Source organism: Anarhichas minor, unplaced genomic scaffold, assembly GCF_050575085.1.
Source record: "Anarhichas minor isolate MPS153535 unplaced genomic scaffold, ASM5057508v1 ptg000009l, whole genome shotgun sequence".
In the NCBI taxonomy this organism is placed as follows: domain Eukaryota; kingdom Metazoa; phylum Chordata; class Actinopteri; order Perciformes; family Anarhichadidae; genus Anarhichas; species Anarhichas minor.
The window spans coordinates 5,713,157-5,735,449 of NW_027466455.1; the positions used below are offsets into that span (position 1 = coordinate 5,713,157).

Consider the following 22,293-nt stretch of genomic DNA (forward strand, 5'->3'; position numbering starts at 1 on the left):
GTATATATTATTATTGAGATATGTGATAATATCAAGCATAAACTAACTCTGATTTCTCAGAAACTCTGATTAAAATCAGTGAAATCAAACTATTGTCTGAATCTGCATGTGTGTGCATGCATGTAAACATCGTCGGTGTATAGCTGGAATTATTTGTGCTTTTTTCTTCCTCTATAATTTCATAAAAAACTTAAGTTCCTTTTTGCACTGAAGTTGTTAACGACATGAGAAATTACTCAGTACTTTGCATTTGTAAAGTACTGAGTATAAGGAGGAAGCAGAAATAGGCTTTAGCATGTGGTTATTGCATATAAACTATAACCAGAAAAGATGCTGTATCTTGATATCTAGATATCAAATGACTTATATCGTGATAGAAGATATTTGAGGTTTTTGCACTGTGTCCTCCATTTTTGTCGCTTGCTCTTGGATGAAGGCTTATGATCTGGCAGCTTGTCGCTACGTTTGTATAGAGCTGGACGCCCAGAAACGTCCTTAACACAGCAAAATGAGACCATCCAGAGAATCCATGTGACTTGCTGGGTGTGTCCATTTCATGTGCACACGTGTCGGCTAGTGTGAACTCATTGTTCCCCTGAGCATGCTTGTTGTAATTTACGAGCTGCCCACACATCTAAAGGTCTGTTTGAAGTGGACTGTCTCAAAGTGATAAGAGCTGGCCAGTGTCAGACAGACCACACAGCTGCTCACTTTAAAGCTCATTTTATCCACTCTTTCTTTTCTTCCTATATTGTGGATGGAACAAGACAAGAAAAGCATACTACTGAAAATGTATCTCCGCTGTCAGCTGCCAGTGTGTGTAAGCTCATTGAACAAAGCAAATGCACCGTTACCTATAACTGATAAGGAATGTCATATGCATAGTGTGTTTCTGTTGGAACACACGTTTCATGTATTATTTCCTCCTGTCATCTGGGAGGGTCATCAGGTTCACAGACTTGCAGAGTTGTGTGCTAATATGAGATGGTGTGATCCTCGTCATGAGATAAGTTGACATGGACAGGGGTCAGGGTATCTGCAGGTCTTGAAAGTCACAAAAAGTTTTTAAAAGTCATTTTATTTCCAAATTTAAATATTTTTTATTACATTAGTTATAACTTCTCTGATATATCTGATGGGAGATGTACAGATATAAAGGAGTAATTACTGCTAGCTACAGTAGTTAGCGTCAATCTTTGCAAAAAAATTTTAATTACCAAATAAATCCATATCATCGTCAAAATATGTATCATGATATATGCTGTTTATTAAGTGTGTCCAAAAAAGGAACATTTGTATATTAGTATACACCAGTGGAGGGCCAGCAAGGCCTTCTCTGCTGGCGTAAACAGAATCACAAAGTTAGAGCTATTTTATGATTTAATATTTTTTCATAAATACACTACATGTATTGTAATATTTTTCCCATTATCTTATGTTCTCATTGCACAGCTACTGTCTTCCTCAGTTGCTCTGCTTCCAGTGCAGCTTGTTTTAAGTAGAGCTTTTATCCAATCAGATCTCACCTCTGTGTCTCTAGGTAAGAACAGAGGCAGAGGCCTGCAGACTCACAAGTGCATCCATGTGCAGTTTAAGTGAACGGGGACGATATTGTTGATTGTCATAGTGTTCAACCAATCAGATCTTTAGTTTGACATGTTGGGCGTATTCTTTGACGTGTCAGAGCCTGCTAGCTGGACTACAAGTATGTGATTGGTCAGTGGGCTAGCGTGACATGTTGGGTGGTGACAATCCCAAAATCTGCTGCCTCTGCCGAGCAGACATTTTCAGCCTCAAACGCATTAAAACGTATTCAAGTAATACAACTGGGGAGGCTCGACTGTCTTCACTGGCGTCCATGAATGGAGAAGGACTTCTTACTGGAACTAAAACACACGGATGTACTGAACAACCGTGAGATTAAACTCTTTGTTAACAAAGAAAGGAGGATGGACTTTGTCTTTAAATAGTGAACAGCAGCTCTGGTAAGTCAACTGCTTTTGTTTGTACATCTGCAGTAGCTTTATATGCTTGTTTATATATTATTATTACTACAACTTGTTTTATGAAGATGGATTTTTGTTTGGTTTTATATGTGATAGGAACTATTGTTATGTCCAATGTTGCTCTGGGGACATATTTAGCCGGTGCCAGTGTTGCCAACTTGGCGACTTTCTCGCTAAATCTGGCAACTTTCCAAACCCTCATGGAGACTTGTTCTGGTGTTTTGACTCTGACGTTAAAGCGCGTACGTTCTGCACTGTCGTGAACGAGCAGCGGGTGCTGCCGTGAGCCCCAAAGCTCTCACAGCAGTCCCAGCTGCAGTCAGAGCAGAGGAGACGCACTCTCGGCGTATTCATGTATCTGCACTCTGCATGTGTATCTACAGGTGTTGAGCTTCATTTTTACACGAAACAAATAATAACCGTAGCGGTGTTTCAGCTGCAGGACAGCAGTGAAGGCCCAGGTATAAAATGCACGGCCCGCCACTGGTATATACTACGACATAAAAACGTGGTAAATATTCTGTTTAAGTAAACAAACGTTTACTTAAACAGAACCAGATTTCAATAAGTAATTGTTGTGTTGGGACCTCCAACCAGCCAGAGGCAGCAGGAATCAAACCCCAGGACTCTCACGTGTTGGGTGGTAGACCTGCCGAAAAGCTGACATGATGACTATTTGAGTGCAGTCACATGCGTGATGGTCGATGTCGTGAGCAGTTTTGAGTTTCAGCAGTGTTTGTGTGTAGTTTGCTGCATGTTTATAGCACATCATTTAGACTCAGTGATTTATGGTGCTTGATGTAGATCTGAGGCTCGAGCACTAAAACTGGCCCGGCTCTTTTCAGATGAGGCCAGGAGCACAGCAACAGTGTAGATCTGTTGGATGTCGGCTTCGGGCCCTGAAACGCTATCCAAAGTCTGTTATGCTGGCTTTCTACAAACAATGTGAAGTTTCCAACCCCAAGATAGGATGACCCTGACGACATCAGCAGGCTTATTCCCTCCCATAGACCAGACCGCCATTGCGTCATCAATCGCCAAGGCCGGGCCACGTTTTGGGCAGAGAACATCACATTAGGAGAGAAACAGGAAGATGCCCAAAAGCTGTTGTGTAGCGTGTTGTGAAACATATAAACAGATGAGTCCAGATCTGATCCAGGTCATAAGACCCATGAATACCGTGGCTGCTTTAGTCCTCCTTGTTTGGCTGGCAGGCAGCAAATCATTAACATATTGAATGTGTTTCAGTCACACACTAAATAATCAGCCATGAGAACTTGGACTTCTGGTGGACAGAACGTGGAACGTTTCTTAATATATATCATAGCATGAAAGTGGTCAAAAGTCAACATTGCAGATATCTGCCAAATGATTGGATGAAATATCAGTCTGCTTCATCATGTGTGTTTTATTTATCTCTGTTTGTTCTCTCTTCTCCCTCCCAGTCCGAACAGCCCAGTCCAGCCAGTTCCAGCTCCAGCTCAGGCTTTGCTCCCACACACCACAAACGGCAAGGTAACTATTTGGAACACGCTTAAGTTTCAGCTGATCTCCTGTTTATCGTCTCTTTCAGTCAGAAACGGTCTGCATAAAGGTCCAGTGACCGATTCCATTGCTCTAGAAATCATTTAGGACTGGAACTAGTGTAAGAGGGTCAGGTGAGTCTAGAATGTGGGACTTGTTCTACTTCTTTACTTGAGGGTGACCTCTGCTTGTGTGTTTGTAATTTTCTCTGCATGCAGTGGTGGACTTCATCATCAGGAAAAGGGTGGCTATTCCTGCCACCACCCACACAGGTAACCCTTCCTGTGAGCCCCCCCCCTGTCACATCTGCATGGAGAATCTCTTTTCCAGCTTGTGCATGAAAACTCATGCACCTCTCTGCAGTCCCGTCTGTGTTATCTCATGGATACGATACCACCCTCCAGAGCACCCATCACTGCTGATCCAGCAACCTGTGCACATATGTCCTCCTGCTCTCTGTGAGGTCATGGTCCTTTCATCACCATGGAGCACTGTAGTTCATTTTGACTTAATCCCACATACACTGTCCTGCTGCCAGAAATACTCACCAGAGCACCAAATGTGAATAATAATCCGCTGCTGAAAATAGTCCCCAACAAATGCCTGATTTCCTCCTGTTTGAGTATGTTTGCTTTTCATAAAATGAAAGTATGTATTTGTGGGCCATTTTTAGAGATTCCTGAAATAGGAACCAATGATGACAGACAGACGGACTAACACATCATTGGTTTTGGTCATTTTGTGGGATTTGCTGACAATAAGAAAGCTATAAAAAAAAGCCTCATCCTTTTACAAGTAAAGAGTAAAAGTGTCCGTAGAGCTGCTGGGATCAGTTCTGCATCCACAAGCTCCACCGGACCGCCCCACCATCCCTCCTGCTCACATGACCCACGGCCTCGTGCATGTTCTCATCCGGGCCTCCACATAATAATGAAAGATCTCTGTCACAATCACACAGTGCTGGGCCCGCTGCAGTCGGCCATGCAGGATCTGCACTCGGATGACAACGATGACGATTCGGACGACGACGACGACAACGACATGGACTCCGACGTGGAGCGACCAGCACACACGCATCTCACGCACCACCAACGCAGGTTAGTGAGCCTGAGGATGGACCTCAGACACAGGCAGGTCATACTCATGGGACTCAGAGGTTGTAGGGTTGTTAGGGAGCAGGTTTGTGATTCTTCTGTGTCACATCTCAATGGAGTACTTTTTGAAATGCTCTCACAAGCAGCGTGGTGAGCTTGCAGTCAAAAGCAAGTTCTGCACAGGGCTTTGATCACCACATTGTGCGCCAGACTCCATTCCGAACTGGTATGAATTTAGATATGCTTTCAGGTTGGCTGTACTGCTGCAGTAAGGCAGCATTGCTAAATAGACATAACATAAATCAGCTGGTATAAGACGCCATGTGTTTACACCGAGACACGGTATCCATTCCTTTCAAGATCTCAGGGCTTTTCATATGAATGTGATAAAGTACATTTTCTTCTGGTATGACGTTGACGATGTGTAATGTGAAAGGTGTAGTGATGACCCCACAAAGCATTCTCACAAAACTGCAGTTCCCTCAGCTCTCCAGAGCTTTAGTCTCTTTTCCTCTTCCTCTACCTGTCCAGCAGCCACAGGTAGAGACTAGTTGGTGAACATAGAGGAAATTAAAATACACTGTCATAATCTAAAGTTGCAGTATTGGAAATGTGTAGAGATGGAGACAGCCTCACTGAACACGTGTAATGCATTTTGATGTTTGTCTTTCCTCAGGGTCAGTTTGAGTGATGGCAGTGAGAGTGACAGCTCCTCGGCCTCCCCCCCATCCCGCAATGAAGCCCCGCCCATACTAAAGACTACTGCTAACCAGGTAACATGATGCTATGTTATGTATTGCTTCTGTTAGTGTTATCTCCAAGTCTCCCAGAGTGACTGACTGTTTACTTTGTCCTCTGTCAGATAGTGGACGTGAAGAGTCCCACCAAGCAGAACAAGCAGGACAAGAACAGAAACATAGAGTGTGACAAGGTACAGCGGGCTTTTCCTCTTCTGTTTCCACTAGAAGTCTGCCCAGTAACATGTGGTAGTCTGGCACAGTACTGTATATTACACTATTCAGACTTTGTGTTTCAATGGGTTAACGTGTCAGAGTATGACATGACTCTGATACAACACTTATAGAAATACTTAATAGGTTACGAGTTATTATAGAACATATATTGGTTCATTTTGGCAGCAACGTCTCATGCTGTGTTTCCAAAGATCCCAAAGTCTGGGGTTTGATGAATTCACTCAGTGTCAACATGGTATGTGTTCAATGAAGAGCTGCAACCAGCTGACCAGGAACATGTGAGACAGATACAAGGGAACACAAGGGGACACGTTGATAATTAAAGGTGTCGGTGTCGTTAGATAATCAGTGTAAGTATTGCAGCAGTTAACAGCTCTGCTCGGCAAATGCCATGTTACAAGATGAGGACTAGTTCTATGGTTCAGCACTGATGGATGTGCCCCCTTCACTCAACAGGCTGCTTATCTGAAATCAAATCAAATTCAATTAAATTAATGAATTAAAAAAACAAAATGTGTAAAACTATGTCCGTATCAAACATCATCTGAAATGTGGTGTGACTGTGTGAAAGCTAACGACATGTAGCTGTGTGCTTCCCAGGCTTACCTGGACGAGCTGGTGGAGCTGCACAAGAGACTGATGACACTAAGAGAAGGTCATATCTTGCAACAGGTGTGTATGTCGACCTGCTGATGAACTACTCCACCTTTTTCCTCTCAGTGTGCCTCATCTAACTCAGCTACACCTTTCCAGCATGTAACAGTGAGTCCTAGAACCAGAGATATTGTCCTTTTTATTCCACACATTCTTCTTCCTTGTGCCAACATTACCCACAATGCCAACAGTTGGGTGGTAGATGGAGGTGTGTTAAGGTTGTAGTGGCTGATGTAGCCACTCCCCTTTGCTCGCCATATCCCACATCTTTATGACATACTTTTTAGACTCGGTGGTGTTTAACTAGATATTTTAACCGGATGAAGGATTTGTGTCATCAGACGTCTGGTTCTTAAGTTATCAGAGAGAAAAGCTGAGGAAACGTTAGCGGCAGCTCGGCTCGCAGGTCCTCCAACATGTCCTGAGTCCACCGAACGGCGTCGGAGAAACACAGAATTTTGAACATGAAACAGCTTCATCCAGCGGTTTTACCACCTTTAATCAGCTGGTTCGTTTGTTTTGGATGAACACTGAAGGAATCCTAACTCCCATGATTCCACGCTTCTTCAGCAATCTCCGTCTTTTGCTATTGTTTTGATTGAGAGACCCATAGTGGCAGAAAATGACATATTATATGTTTAAACTTGTCTTTGGACCCAACCAAAGCTGACTCAAGTGACATCATTTGAGGACATTTATCAGACTTCACACAGCTCCCTCTGGAGACACGACTGTGTTCACGTATGCAGTAGAAAAGCCTGTGGAGCTTTCCTTCCAGTGTGCCAGTAATAGTAGCTGTTTTGGTCATATGTTCCAGCAGGTGAACATTGAACACATTTAGTTTGTGTTTGGCCAGTAAATGACATGATCAGAAACGACTACATTCACAGAACAAGTTTAAAAGGAGCTCATTTCCAGATTCACAGCATGACTATAGCAGCAAACAGCTGTTGTCTATGTAAAGATATAATAGAGTAATGTCAACCTGAGCAGAGTGTGTGTTGTAATCAGAGCTTCTCTGTGCTTTGTTGACATACAGTAGCCGGGCCGACCTGCATGCATTGTAGTGCACGTGAGTCCCTGTGAGCGTGGCCCACTGGCTCGCTCACGGCCGCCACTCGGCACTGCACTCAAACAAAGATCACGGCCGGTAACGCCGTCCTGGCCCACGGCCTCGTCACAGAGGTGTGATGCCCACTTATCTAAATCATAGATATGCTCTGAATGTGTAAGTGAATGTAACATACAGTCTGTGGTAGGTGTACACTCACAATCTTTAGTATCAAATTACAACAAGAAACTCTCAAATGTCCACTTTGATATTATCACTTACATTCCTGCTTTATTGTTTTCCATGAGAAGGTTACACTGAACTGCCAAGCTCCAGATAAAAAGGATGTCGGCATGACATCACTACGTGTCGGTGCTACTAGTCAGCTCTATTGGATTAGAAGAGGAGCTGTGATCTGTTACAGGTCCACTGTAATCTGCTTCTTCATCTGGCAGCAATGAATTATTTGGTTGACCGCTCCAGCTAAGAGATTGCATGTTTCTCGCTGATATTCTGGAGGCCTATCGTGTGACGTGTTGGTGGATCTTCCCAGCGGCGGCTGCCAAGTTCTGCCTCGCTCTCCTAACGAGATGCCTGGCTCTGATAGGAGGATGAAATGCCAACCAAAACACAGCACCGCTGATCGGTGTGCACAGCTTTAACTCAGTAATCAAGCTAATCTAGCCCAGTTCACCGGCTCCGCTTCCTGCTCCAGGAGGTGGAAATGATTAACTGTCAGGCTCTCCTGCACACTGGTGGGGACCACATATGGAAGGACAGAGACCGCTGTAATGCAGATGTCTTTGGACAGAGGGGCACCACTTTGTTTGGGAGCTGTTTCAGTTGAAAGGAATCCTAAACACCAATGAAAATAAGCAAACGGGCCAAGCCGAATGAGAGAGGCGACGCCCGAGTGTCTGACTTTGATCTGACCCGTCGTAAATAACGCCTGAAATTTTTCCCACATTTTTGAGAACTGTACCTCCACCAAGATATATGGGAGGGTGTTCCTCGTAATCCCCAGGACTCCTGTTTCCACCAGCGGGTACCAAGTCTGAAAGCAATAACACCTGCACAGCGTATCCTCTCTCTCTCTCTCTCTCTCTCTCTCTCACTCTCACTCTCACTCTCTCTCACTCACACAAACATGGGATTCAACAAGCCAATCAGATTTGGCTCCGCTTCCGATGTTTACCGCCCACAGCTTGACGGCCATCTTTGCAAAGGTGCACCATATTTTTCACGCAAGCCAATGAGAGCAGAATGGGCTCTTTTTTTTCGGGAGGGGGGTTTAAAGTGAGACGGATGGTGAATACAGGTACTGTATATTCAGACAGACAGTGTTTTTTGAACATCAAAGCATGTAAACATGTTCTAGTAGAAACCCAAAATACATGTATGAACCTGAAAATGAGCCCGATATTTCCCCTTTAAGATGTCCTGTGGTAGTTTCATATTACAGTCTACCACTGCCTTTTTCTGCTTATGAATTCTTCTGTTACTGTAAAGAACAGAAAGAGGCTCACTGTGCCCTCATGTTATTTCAGTCTCAGACATTCTCTCTCTTTAATTAACCATAACCTGACAACTTGTGTTTACACCCTGCTGACACATAGAAATGGTACTCATTGTGTTCTGTGTTCTCCAGATTGTGAACCTCATTGAAGAGACCGGACACTTCCACATCACAAACACTACTTTTGACTTCGACCTCTGCTCCTTGGACAGAAGTACAGTGAGGAAACTGCAGAGCTACCTGGACACCTCGGGACTGTCCTGAGGCTCTGAGCAGCTGGCTGCTGGATCTCTGTCTCCATGCAGACGTTTTTGATTTTCCTTGAATGAACTCCAACTTTGGATGCAATGCAAAAGCCCCACCGTGGCTGGGTCCGGTCTGCTGTGTGTCCGGGCTGCCGGTCGGACTGGGCCCTCTGAGTGAAGAGGTGGTCCCAGAGCCAGGTGTTGTGGGTCATGAGCCCTGTGGATCAGGAGATCACCCAGAAAGCCTTCAAACTTCACTTGATTTCTTAGAGAGAAAAAAAAGAAAGTGGTTGCTCTTAATGAATGTGCTTATTGTTACCATGTATGTTCCTTGATTTGTTGTTCATTGTGACAAATGCATGGTCAGCATTGCCTTACAACATTGTAGGTCTTATTTATTGACTTTAATTTGTGTGTGTGTGTGTGTGTGTGTGTGTGTGTGTGTGTAATTGAAATGGCAGAAAAGTAGAGAAACCTCAGAAATGGATTTTATTGAAGCACTTCACAGCAGGCATGTCTGTATCTGTGTGACATCACTGAGGACGCTGGATCTGACTTGAATGGAATGTCACCTCTGAATGGTTCCACTGGGATCAACAGCAGCAGGTGTGAAGGTGACGCTGATGACTTTGTATTGCAGTCTGTTAAAGGAGCAGCCTTGCAGAAAGCACTCCTATCTAGTGAGGTCGACCTGGAGTCAGTGAAGGCGAGTGGTTTGGTAACGACAAGCTTTTCATAAAATAACACGGGGCATGGTCTGGGTCGGGTTTAAGTACAATCCAGTAGCCCCAATTCTGAAAACCAAATTTGTGGTTTTGAGTTCTGACTGGTTAAAAATATCCCAGATGCAAGCAAACAGCACAAGAAGAGGTCCAGGTTTCTGGGCTTCCCCATTGGTTTGTGGACTGCCGTTTTGAAGCCTTGAGTTCCGTGATTTAGCTGTCGCCATCTTGGATTACGGCCGTCGCCATGTTGTTTTTTTTGCAACCACTGGACAGAAGTTAACATATTTGGAATGCGGAGGAGTGACGTAGAGACGCCTTATACGGCTCTGGTAGAGGCAGTGACCTGTCAATCACAGTAAGCCCCGCCCTAAAGCATACCCTGTTCTGCTAAATGGACTTCTTTTTGCAACCAGAGGAGTCGCCCCCTGCTGGTCAGTAGAGAGGATGCAGGTTTTAAGACAATGGAAGTGTACACCCATAACATGTAGGTTTGATTCTTACTACAAACCAGAGCAAAGTTGTGACAGAGAAAGATCCAATTGGAATCCCTGTACAAGTCAACTTGTCTGGGGATGACGGCGCACGTGTTCCATTTCTCTCAGACGCGTTCGTGGCGTCGCTCGGTTGTACTCAAACCCTGCTGTTCACTTTCACGCCTCCTCACACCCGGCCTCGCTGCCTACGGCCGCTGGGATTGTTGGAGGGTGTTTGAGATTGTTAGACAATCCAACTAGCACGTTGCTTCAAGATGCTGAGGCCTCCAGTGTGCAGGAGATACTCTAGCTTTGCAAAACTGCGTCTGATTTAGAGGTAGAAACATCAAGTCTTCGGTGACTACTTAAAGCTCTTATGTGTAGAATTCTATTTTGTCCCGCCTGCATTAGAATAAAAAACAACACTAGTTGTAACAAAATGATCTGACCAACTGCAAACAGAAACATTTAAAGGGTTTGTTGGCTTTAAATCCCCACATTTTGGTTTTGTCCTCCTACAGACAGCTCTTCTACATGACAGACTAATGCGCACATCTGCATCCCCACAGGCCAAAAAGCCTAAATGACAGAAATGTTTTCCAGCTGTAAGGATTGGAGCGCACCACCACATCATCTCATACAGGTGCAACATCATTTGGTCTTTTGGTTTTTTAATTCCCATGTTTTGACTAAATAAAGAGCGACCTGCTCATCGGCTGCAACTTAAAGACTGCTTTGTTACGTTGGCTCATTTTCTGCCGACATCAACAGATCCAATTGGTTTAAGACCAATGTTTATCTCCAGAATACGATTGAAGAGACGTCATCAATATTCCATCGGGGAACATGATGTAGAACAGACCCAGCCAGCCACCCTCTATGAGGCTCCTGTGTTCTGCATATTTTTGGTACATTTTTACAAAGAGAAGGGTAGTAAGCTGACAGGTACTGTTACAGTGTAAGAGGAAAGAACAATCTTATTTATTTAGTGGGTGTTTGAGTTGTTCAATCAAAGCTTGGTAACAGAAGCTACTTTGATGACGTGATGTTCAGGACGGTAAACAGTGGAGGTTCTTTCCAAATGACCTGAGAGGGTTTTTCTCACCCTGCGTTCTGTCTTATGGTTTCTTGTGTATTTTGAAGACATACAATAAACATTCTGTATGATGTACAGATGACTTATTAAAACCCTTGTGGGTGAGCTTTTTTTAGCACAGGTTTTTATCCTGCTTTTCTTAAATGATCCTTTTTTTCAGAGGCTGTATATATTTTATCACGGTGCACAAACCGTGGTGCACGCTCAAGGACCTCTCAAGGTTGCGCCGACTCACACTTTCTCGAAACCCCTTCTATTAGTACCATGCAGGTACCTGCAGTACCGTGAAGATCCTCTCTTTCTGCAGAAACCCTCACATGAAATGTTCATACTGCAGGTTGTGCAGTTGCTTAAAACCTGAAAATACAATGAGAAACGATGTGATGAAACCAGGATCACAGTATAAAGAGGGACAAGATCAGAAAGTGTGGGATCAAAATGTGGATCTCCCGCCTCTTGTGGATCACAAAAACCTGAGCCATGGATGTTCTTCTCATGTCGGTCTGAGTGGGACGTCTGACGGTAGAGCAGTTGGAAGTCATCCAGTTTCTCCTGCTCCTGTGGGCGAGGATGCTTTCTTCAGTCTGCATGTCACAGATCTAACCAGGCCGGCGCTGGAACAACCTGTTCCTGGTGCCTGAAGGATGCATGTTAAAGATGTCTCTGTGGAGGAGTCGGGAGGTGTTCAGCAGTGTTCTTCTATATTTAGTCTTTCAAATCTGTGCTGTTCCACTTCAGTTTCATCCTGAAGTCATGCTTCGGCCCCACTAGGTGAACATTTCCTCTTGAATATCAAAATGTAAAAGGTCGCCTTTCTCATGAACTGTTGTTCAGGTTTTAATTGACCCCATGACCTCCAGCATCACCCTCAGGGCAAGCGTTACGTTTTGGCATAACCCTTCTCTGCCTCTTCAAGAACTCTGTGTTTTGAGTTCTTTGCAGTCTCAAAAAGATGAATCTTACTAATTGCATTCATGTTGCACTACAGTTGAAGACGGGATAGAAATATTTCTGTGAGAAATGAGGAAACTAGAGCTTCACTCCCTCACCTCCACACACATGAGCATTCAGCAGGAAATGGAGGTAATCATCTATAATATTCCACAACGTGTTCAATGAAATATTGATATTCACTGATTTGGTTGGGAGGAAACCTCTTGGACACAACAGGCCTTTAGCAGCTGTCGCTGCTTCACCAAAGTGTTTTACCCAATTATATAAAAGCACAGCCTTTAAATATATTAAATATAGAGTCAATTACTGCTTGAGAATCCAATGAGATTCATAAACGGTACAAAATACATAATAAAAACCTGCTAAAAACTACACTTGTGCTTTCATGTTAACGTCTTTCCACTGGAGGTTTTAGTTGGGACCAGAAGGTAACGACTACTTTGTACAGATGCAAAAGCAGAACATTACACAATCTGACAAGATCTGCTCTTTCACAGTCCCACACAGTTAAACAGGTAATCCTGTGCTGTACCGCCCAGTTCCCCGTCTGTACACGCTGTCGGTTCAGCTGTTTGTCCAATGTCACCCTTATCTCATTTCACCCTTCATACTGTCATAGTATGAAGAACACGTCACCATCTGCATAATGATAATGATATGATAATAAAACATCCGACATCATAGCGCTACTTTATGTGCTACCTCAGCCACCGTCTGCCACCAATCTCAGCACGCAAACTATTTAACAATCCAGTGTTTTGGGGAAACGATACAGTATCAAAAAACATGATATTGCGATACTCAAGTGTATCAACTTTTTTCCCTTTACTGCGATATTGTTCATGGTGACCTCAGTTTCAATCTTCTATCAAAGAAATACTACAACAACTACAAGCTAATGGGGACAACAGTAGGCTCCTCGGCAGATAGCCAATCAGATTGCAGCGGAGCAACCGGCAATCAGCTCCACTTGGCATCAAATTTGTGCCATCTGCTTTCATTGCCAGAGAGTTTTTTTGAACAATGAGGGATGACGTTATTTTAAATCAAAAGGTCGTATATGGGCCGTAACTCAAGACCATTTACAAGTGTCTGATAGGATAGAATGATTTGGATGCAAACTGCTACTTGACTGGTTGGTCATATGAAGGCATACAACAACGAGCCAGTGTTTGGATGATCCCCAACCCCAACACACTCCCACTCCTTCTTCACTGAGGCTAGACTTGCCTCCTTATAGGTCATATGGTCAAAACCTAAAGGATAGGAGGCCATGGACCCCACACATGAACATGAAGAGCAAATTACTGGATGTATGCTTTCATTGAAAACACTGTTATAAACACTGATCAATAAAACCAAGCATCTGGTATATCTGCTATATATCTTTACGTTAGCTGCTAACCGCTCCAGCTTGTTCACCAGCTGGTCTCTAACTGTGTCTGCTGTTGGCTGCTGAGCAGGTAGTGAACAGTGACGTCATCAGAGACCTTAAACAGCTGCTGCTGCTGCTGAACCAGGCTGATGAGAGTGGACATCGTGGATCAGAACATGTAAACTAAACTGGTGATAATTCTTCTTGAGCTCAACACTGCAACATACAACGCCTTATTATAATATATCATTTATTTCTATCTACAATATTTAAGTGAGACTACGTTATTGTTAAAAGAAGAAATTCATACGCAATGAAACACATCCTTGCTCAGTTGAATACACTCTTTTGCTGCTACAGTCTAACTGTCTAACCTTACTGACATTATTCAGTTACTTTGCTGACTTCATGACTCTTCTCTGCATGTACTGCTAACCGCCGCTCCATTAATCCCTGATAACAGACATCTCATTGGGAATTATACCTTATTTGTGGTATTGGACAGTAAAACTCTACCTGCACTTATAAATGGACCCATACTGTATTCATTTGTTCATATGGCATCATCTCCTGTGTACAGCACACCTCAGGCTTCGGTACAAGCAGCAACAGTTGAATTAGTGAATGAGTTCACTGGCATTCCAGCTGGAGACAAGAAGAGGAGAAAGTGGCTGCTCAGACTCCTGGATTAATTTAAGCTATTTTCCTCTGAGAGAATGAAGCTGAGAGGGGGGGGGTATGGAGAGAGAATAGAGCCGGAGGGGGGGGGGGGCGCTCCAGCCAGCAGGACATCCTGTTTGAGCTTCCAAATACCACTTCCTCCAATAAAAAGGGGGAGACCTTCGAAATAATCTCCCACAGAAGAGACACAGAGACATTGATTGTCACCCTGGCACAAGGCCAAGGCTGAGGAGAAAAGCTGCCCCCCCGTCAAGCCTTTGGACGGTAGTCAAAAAGCACCTCGAGGAAGTCATTAAAGCTCAAGGTTGATGAAAAGTCTCTCCTTCCTCATCTCACCTCTGCATGTCTGAGGGCATGCTGCTCGGACAACTTTTAAGCTCTTTCTAAAAGCAGGTGTAGGTTCCAGGGCCACATGATGGAGTTATAAGCTTGATGAGCAAAGTACTATATAATACCTAACACAATAACTCGTGCTGTTAGATTGCTTTCTTCTATTGCTTCCAAGTTGTGGGTAATATCTTGAATTTTGTGAAGTTGCTCATCCAAATTCAAGTCTTCCCGTGGCAACCACTTTGCTAATCTGAGCAACCACACCCATTACCGAAGCAGCCACTCTCCAGCTACCACTTTAAATATGTCGAAAAACAGACGAACCACAGTTCTCTCTTGGGTTACTATAGCAACCCCCTTGTTGCTGGACTCCCAAGCAAGAGTTTTTGATGCTTTCACAATATCATAGCAAATGGTAGCTAGCAACTCACCTGACGCGGTTTGTTAGACAGAACCCCCTGAGAAGCATGGTGATAGGATGATCCGTCTGTCTATCAGATCGTCATCAGATCGCCAGTCAGGAAGAGCCAAACATCTCGTCCATCGAGAAAAACCTTCAGTGTTGTTTATTGCTCTTCTTTCAATGAAGAAATGCTCTCCAGTTCCGATAAAACTGTCGCTAATGCAGCAGCTAGCCTAACCTGTTCAGGAGCCGCCATTGTTGTTTTGTCACCTCTCTGTCGTCACACAGACCCATTTCACAGAAAGCAACACGTTACTTGAAGCCTGACAAAATGTGTTTTTACGTGATCTTGAGAAAGTTACAAGTTGCAATGTTTTTCCATTGTCATTGTACAACAGGGTTGCTCAACAAAATGCAGATTGTATTCTCATTTTGCTACATAAGTAAAACACATGGCTCTTTGCAGGCACCTCTTGTCACTAATATCCCTGATGCTTTGTGGATGGGTACCAATGACCAATGATGTTCTTGCTGGTTTTAATGATCCACTGTCAAGCCCTCCTGTCCTGATCCATGCACATCCCATGCCAGTTTGTAATGTTTCCAATCAGAAAGCTTTCTATAAAGTTAACTAAAGCTTGGCACAGGAATTATGCCTTCATAAGTTTCCTTAATAAGTACAGCAGTTTATGAGTTTTCTTCACCAGGATGGAGATGTGTGAGGACCATGTCAGGTTGTGATGCTGATTCCCAGGAACTTAACGCTGTTAACTTGCCTCACCTCAGCTCCATTGATGTAGACAGGGGTGTGCGTCTTCACCTCCTTTTTTCTAAAATCAACAATCAGCTCCATGGTTTTACTGATGTTGAGCAGCAGGTTGCTCTGAGCACCAATCTGCAAGATATGTATAGGAAACCACTTAGACATTAAGGAAAAACTACGGTTCACTGCAACGTGGCTTCAAATTCCATATAGCTCTGGTTCTATGAGCTCCTTCAGTTCTGATGAGTGTAGGACAAGTTGGGTATGTTGGGACACTGCATCAACATCAAAAAACCTTCCGTTACTCGCAGACTATACTTGAACAGTTTTTTAGAGGCTAACCCCGATATGAAAGGAACAATATGTTAAATGTAAAGGAGTGCATTCTACTTCCCCCGGGACGGTTGGGACAGTGGGTAGTCCAATGGGACGCCTTGTTCTGGGCTAAAAGGAAAAAAATTAAATTTACCGAATTGCAGTCCAACTTTTAACACCTTATCATGAAAATGTTAATTGTTCACAGGTGTCTGAGAAAAAGAAAACATGAATAGAAACAAAGCACAGAGAGAGACATTACTCTACTCCAGTGATTTTGAACTGGTGGGTCGCGACCGGTTTTCAGTGGGTCGCGGGCCTTTGCCTGACAAAAAAAAAAAAAAAGAATGTTGTGATTTTATTTTGAAGGGCATTTTTTATGCAGCGGAGTTATTCCAGCATTTACGGCACTTGTTCAGCGGTGCAAGAAAAACACCGACCAATGCGTTGTGAATCACATCAGGTGATGAAGCTCGGCCAATCAAATATGGGCATTCTGACAAGTTTCCTGACTTGAGTGAGATGTACACACACCGTGACACACGGGGAGACACGAGGACATATGAGCAGAGCAGGACTATTTATTGAGGTGTGAGTTGTGAAAGTCAAATCATAGGACGATCTCCAAAAGAGAGAAATGGCCAGAGAGACCAGAGTCATTAGACTCTGAAGAATTCACCTATATGAGTCTGTCCAGTCAAACACTAATTTCTCTTTTTAGAAGATGAGAAAAATATGATATTATGGCTTTTTAACTTCACCCTGATGAACTGAATTTAAAGCTGCAGGGCAATTCAGTGGAAATAATTTTGCTAAAATGAATTTCGTTAAGTAATTTATTTTTTAATCCAGCCGTTATTTTACTTGAAATGAGAAGAACATTTATTCATGTATTTCTATGTATTATTTATAATCCATCCAGTTCAATTTGAAAAATGAGAATAATATTTGTTAAAATATAATTGGTGTACTTTCTTTATTTGATTTGACAGTTGTTTACTACACAGAGACGTTACTGCTACTAGACTTCTTGAATATAGATAGACCCAAATTATATATATATATATATATATATATATATATAATTTGGGTCGTGGGTCCCGGCTTGTCATTAAGGGGTGATGGTGGGTCCCGCAGCCAGACCAGTTGAGAACCACTGCTCTACTCTATCTTTACAGATAGTAGCTGTTTGTTGCTGTTTATAAATCCTTTTTACAGAAGATAACCGTTTATAGAAGATAAAATGCAGATTTCCCAGTCAGCTGTGATGATGTATTTCTAATTCATTCCAGAAGATGATAATCTGTTTCCATGTTCTATTCATTCCAATTCATCATATACACTTCTTGTGTTTATTGTGTGGAGCTCAATCATTTCTTTAAGTACATACAAATATGGTATGAACGTACAGCATGTGGGGGGTCCTGCTCATGTAAATCTGGCTATCAGAGCTCCTTTGAAGTGTTTATTCATATTTGCCTTTGCAGCCTGTTGCTGTCTCTACCGTTGGGGAAGCTGATGGCAAAATGAAGACCACCATAGCATGCGCGGTCTCTGTTTGCAAAGGGATTTCAGCCCTCTGACCGCTTGGCCATTGTCATCAAATTTGCACAGAGCTGCAATAATTCAAAGACACTTATGCTTTTGGGTTGCTTGTGTTCCCCCATTTCCCCCTGTGGCCAATCGTGTTGACCTACCTGTCAGCTCCCCGTGGAATTCTGGGTGGCTGGCAGTTCTGGCCCCCCCCGGCTCACAGAATGCATACAAATTAGCCTTTCAAATATCAGATCAAGTTATGTAAAGAACAAAAGCAAAGTGGACTTCAAAGAGGAGGGACGAGGAAGGATGCTGCACGCAGAGGCTTCAGCCGGCTCACTCAACCGGCCCGGTCCTCAGACGCTGTGGTGGATTTGATTATTGTTTTTAACTCCGCTCCCCCCCCCCCCCCCCCCCCCCCCCCCCCCTGGCTCCCGAGACCCCCTGCACTACCAACATGGGTCCAGCCCTTTGGAGCGAATCCCAATCCCAAACCTGGTCTTTGATTTCGGGGGGCTTGGCACTGCTCCTTCTCCCCCTGCTTTGTTCCTCTTGATAGATCTAGGCGGGCCGGCGAACCGTGACCCCTGCCAGCCCACCCCGTCTGTGTGAGTGCACACACACACACACCAACAGACAATGCCAAGCCACCACAGAACCCAAGAGGAAAGGAGGGGGAAATGGAGGAAGAAAAAAAAATGTCGACAAATGTCCTGAAAGCATCCGTGAATCAAAGTCTCATCCCTGACAGAGATTACAGGCGCGGTGAGTGTCGTTGCTGTTTTCATTGTGTCTGTTCTGATAAGTTAGCCATGTGTGATGGGCGAGGAGGAGAGTCTGGACCGCTGCCTATTCAGCTGCTCTGAACCACCTGCCACCAGACGGACCCGAGTGTGAACTTGAACAAGGAAAAAAAACACTTAAATTCCCAGCCCTCCCGGCGGCCGCCTCATTTTCTCTCTAACTGTGTTATCGGACCCGGCTTTGTGTTGGCTTTGTAGCGGGCTCGGCGCTGAGTTGACGAGCTTTCAGTCACTCGGTGCAGAATATTTCATGCTGGGAACTTTTTGTGTGCTGAGGCCAAAAACAAAGCAGCTTATGAGAGGCTACAGGAAATCACTGTGATATCTGTCAAAGACCAGCATGCACTTTATAGAATGCACTCATACTGCTTCATAGTTCACTTCTACACTCTACATTCTATTCATTATTAGGATATTGATTCCAATTTATTACAACTTGGGTTTTATCTCTATGATTTGGCCATCATTTCTATAAATTGTGATAACATTGCACTCACCAAAGCAATTGACCCTTGGCTAAAAAAGTGAAAACAGGTTAAAAAGATAGAAGCTAAAGCGACAGACCACAGTGTAAAAGTGAACCAGCACATCGCCTGGAGATCCAGACAGAAGACAGTGAAATAAAGGAACTCTGTCCCTGTCAGCTGGGTAGATCTTTATATACTGTTATAATAATTAAAAAGCAAAAGCAGCATGTGTACACATAGAAGTGCTAATGCTAGTTAATGATATGCTAAGTTACTCTGGTAATGTTAATGTAGAAACACAACAGTTTAGAAACCTTCATCTCCTTGTGACGAGTATCACTGTTACACAACATTTGACCATGACTAGCTCCAAGTCCACAAGATCTGAAAAGACTGCATGACAGTCTATGGAGCTGAGCCGGATGGTTGTCGGACCGTGGCTGGAGCTGGCTGATGCTAAGCTATGATTTCTGGTCAGTCTGCGTTTGAGGAACAGAACTTAGCAAAGGGTCAATTGCAGAGATCTGTAAACACGGCAACATCAGACAGTTAGATAAGAAACAAGTCGACATTTATTTCAGATTATCAAAGCACCTTAGTGAGGTAGAAAGGAAACGAGACAGTGAGAGCACCTGAAACGCCACTAATGGCTGACTGCACAGGGAACCTTCAGTCAGTACAGCAGGAGAGGTAAAACAGAAGGTCGCTCTGTGAAACTAGAGCGGCTCGTCCTTCTCTCAACCAAGCCGGAGCGCTTCTCGAACTATACAAATGTTCAGAACCACCATAAGAATACTTTTTGAACTTGTGATGACATGTTGTTATGAGCTCTGTAAAACCAATAAAAATGCCAAATCCATCCAGTGAGGCCAGATGTGCTAATGGCTTCCAGAGAGACCGTCCAGCCTGAAGGTAGGTAGGTTCCTGCACTGCCCCCCCCCCCCCCCAGTATACTCTTAATTGATTTAATCATTTTGACCAGGTCTGCAGAACAAATCATCAAGCAGACACATACCGACCACATTTTGAAGTTCAAATTGTTTGGGAGAAATGAACTGGTGCTGAGTTGTAGCGGGCATGAAAACAAATGTAACCGGAGCTAAAGAAGCAGATAAAAATGAAACTAAAATTGGAGAAATCTCAACAAAACTTTATCAAGAAACAATCCCGATTTATTCAAGTTCACGTGTGAACTGTGTTGGATTGTAAATCCTTCACAGAGACCTGGGAGGTAATATTGATATTTTTAAAGGAATAGTCCATTTGGTAAACATTCTAGTAAATATGCTCATTCCCTTTGTTGCATGTCACCCCTCACCTCATATGTCTTCTGCCCATCTTTGAATAAATGAAAAATGCCCAAATACATTTTTTTACTTTTAAGTACCGAGCTGCTGACAGGACGTGGTTAGCCTAGCTTAGCATGAAGTCTGGAAGCAAGGTGAAACAGCTAGCCCAGCGCTGTCCAAAGTAAAGAAAATGCTTCAGTAAGAGTTTGATTGACAGATGGTTTGTCCCATCACCTGCCAAGTGTTTTTTCAAAGGGCCTACCCCTACCCCCAGTTTCCAATGAGGGCTTCTCCATGGTTCTGTGTAACAAACCATCTCTGCTTCACCTTTTGCTCGGCTAACCATGCTCAGCTCCAAACTTCATGCAAAACCATGAGATTGATACTGATCTCCTGATCTCTTATAAGAATGATAACATCCCTAAATGTTAAACTGTCCCTTTAGACTTTGAAAAGAAGGACTGCTTTGTGTTTTTGTGTATAAAGAAAATTAAATGATCCATATTGTTTCACCCAAAGCATGCTGGGAAGGGCTCTAGCCCCAAGGAACCCTGAACAAGATAAACAAAGAAGTTATACTAACTCTTGATGAAGTGAAAAAAAGCAAAATGTGTCTGCTTCAATTTAATAAAAGTGACAAGTAGACTGAGCTGACCCTTTCCCATCATTAAGTACGACCAACGAGTTCTGATGCTGTCACATGTGGGATCAGTTAACTGATTATTATTCCTCTCATTATTTCCACATAAATGAGGCACAATGAGTGCACCAGGTAGTGTTCGGACTCATTTGTCCAGTTAAGGACCTCGGCCTCTCCTGCACGTTTGATTAGTTTGGACAAGCCAGCAAGACCAGCTCCAGTGCTGCGTGCGAGCCAAGTCTGTGTCACGCTGAAAAGTTTTCTTAATTGTTTTTAAATGTCACATTTGATTTTGCTAACATAAAGGGTGAAAAGAACAGTTTGACTTTAAAAACTCCTTAAGCCATGGACTAACACTCATTAATTAAAGGAATTCACCATTTGTCTTCTATTTGTCTTGATAAAGATTTTTAAGATGTACGATGCTGCACAGGGAGCACAACATTAGCTGCTCACGATTTAGGTCAAAATAAATGGACCTATGAAAGTCCGAGAACGCCTAATAGCCAGAATGTTAAAGGAATAGTTCACCATATTTCAGAAAATAAACTTCTTTGGTTTCTGTCTGAGAGTGAGATGAAAAGACCAATTTCAATCTAATGTCTGCGTGTTCATGTATTTATTGGTTTATTTGGAGGGACAGTGCACATTCATAAAACATTGCTTTAAATGTGCCAGTTAGCCAAGAGGCTGTTTTTCATGTGTTAATTACTGAGCTGGAATCAGGATGTGGTTAGCCTAGCTTAGCATAAAGACTGGAAGCAGCAGGAAACTAACCTGACGAGCCAGATGTTTCGTCACACAGAACCATCCAAGAAGCAGCTTTACTAAGCTTTAAAATGACGTTTTATCGAAACCTCAACCTGTTTTATTTTTGTTATGCTAACATTGTCCAATGTTCAATGCTCAAATCTCAAAGCACTGCTACATAAAGATAGATCCAACAGGAAACAAAAATCACTTCATAAGTCCTATAATGAAAATAAAAATGATAAAAAAAATAATTACATGTTGCAAAGTGCAGTGTTAGTCAATGCAGCTTTAAATCGACTGCCGGATGACTCAGTGTCTATTTAAAATGCAGTTTCCCACTCAGTCATCCAGATCAATGACTTGGACATGGTTTTGTCCCACAGATGTGCCTGGACACACCACAGATGTTGGATGATGGAATAATGTAGCTTCTGAGTGTCATGATGACTGATGCCATTCATGCTCATAGCAGAGTGATACAGGCTTTGACTTGTCTGCTCGTTAGATGGGCTCCATATGTCAGAATAACTGAGACTTGTAGTGGTGGTGTAGTGTCATCTAGTGGTGGTCTGACAGTATGGTCAAATAAGGGGTCCACCTCCAAGTCTGGTTGCCATATCTTAAAG

General features: G+C 43.3%; 1 protein-coding gene across 3 annotated transcripts in view; it reads left to right on the forward strand.

The window, feature by feature from the left end:
* The window catches only part of mllt3 (MLLT3 super elongation complex subunit), a 47,220-nt gene extending 36,236 nt beyond the window's left edge, over window positions 1-10,984 (forward strand). The window contains exons 8-14 of one of the 3 annotated variants that reach the window (XM_076087217.1): window positions 3,452-3,521; window positions 3,749-3,802; window positions 4,489-4,627; window positions 5,301-5,397; window positions 5,487-5,555; window positions 6,184-6,270; window positions 8,952-10,984. In XM_076087217.1, the coding sequence (XP_075943332.1) occupies window positions 3,452-3,521; window positions 3,749-3,802; window positions 4,489-4,627; window positions 5,301-5,397; window positions 5,487-5,555; window positions 6,184-6,270; window positions 8,952-9,083 (648 nt within the window). In that variant the 3' untranslated portion in view covers window positions 9,084-10,984. The remainder of the gene's footprint in view (window positions 1-3,451; window positions 3,522-3,748; window positions 3,803-4,488; window positions 4,628-5,300; window positions 5,398-5,486; window positions 5,556-6,183; window positions 6,271-8,951) is intronic. The other 2 variants (XM_076087218.1, XM_076087219.1) reach the window with 2 other exon arrangements.
* Window positions 10,985-22,293: the final 11,309 nt, after the last annotated feature.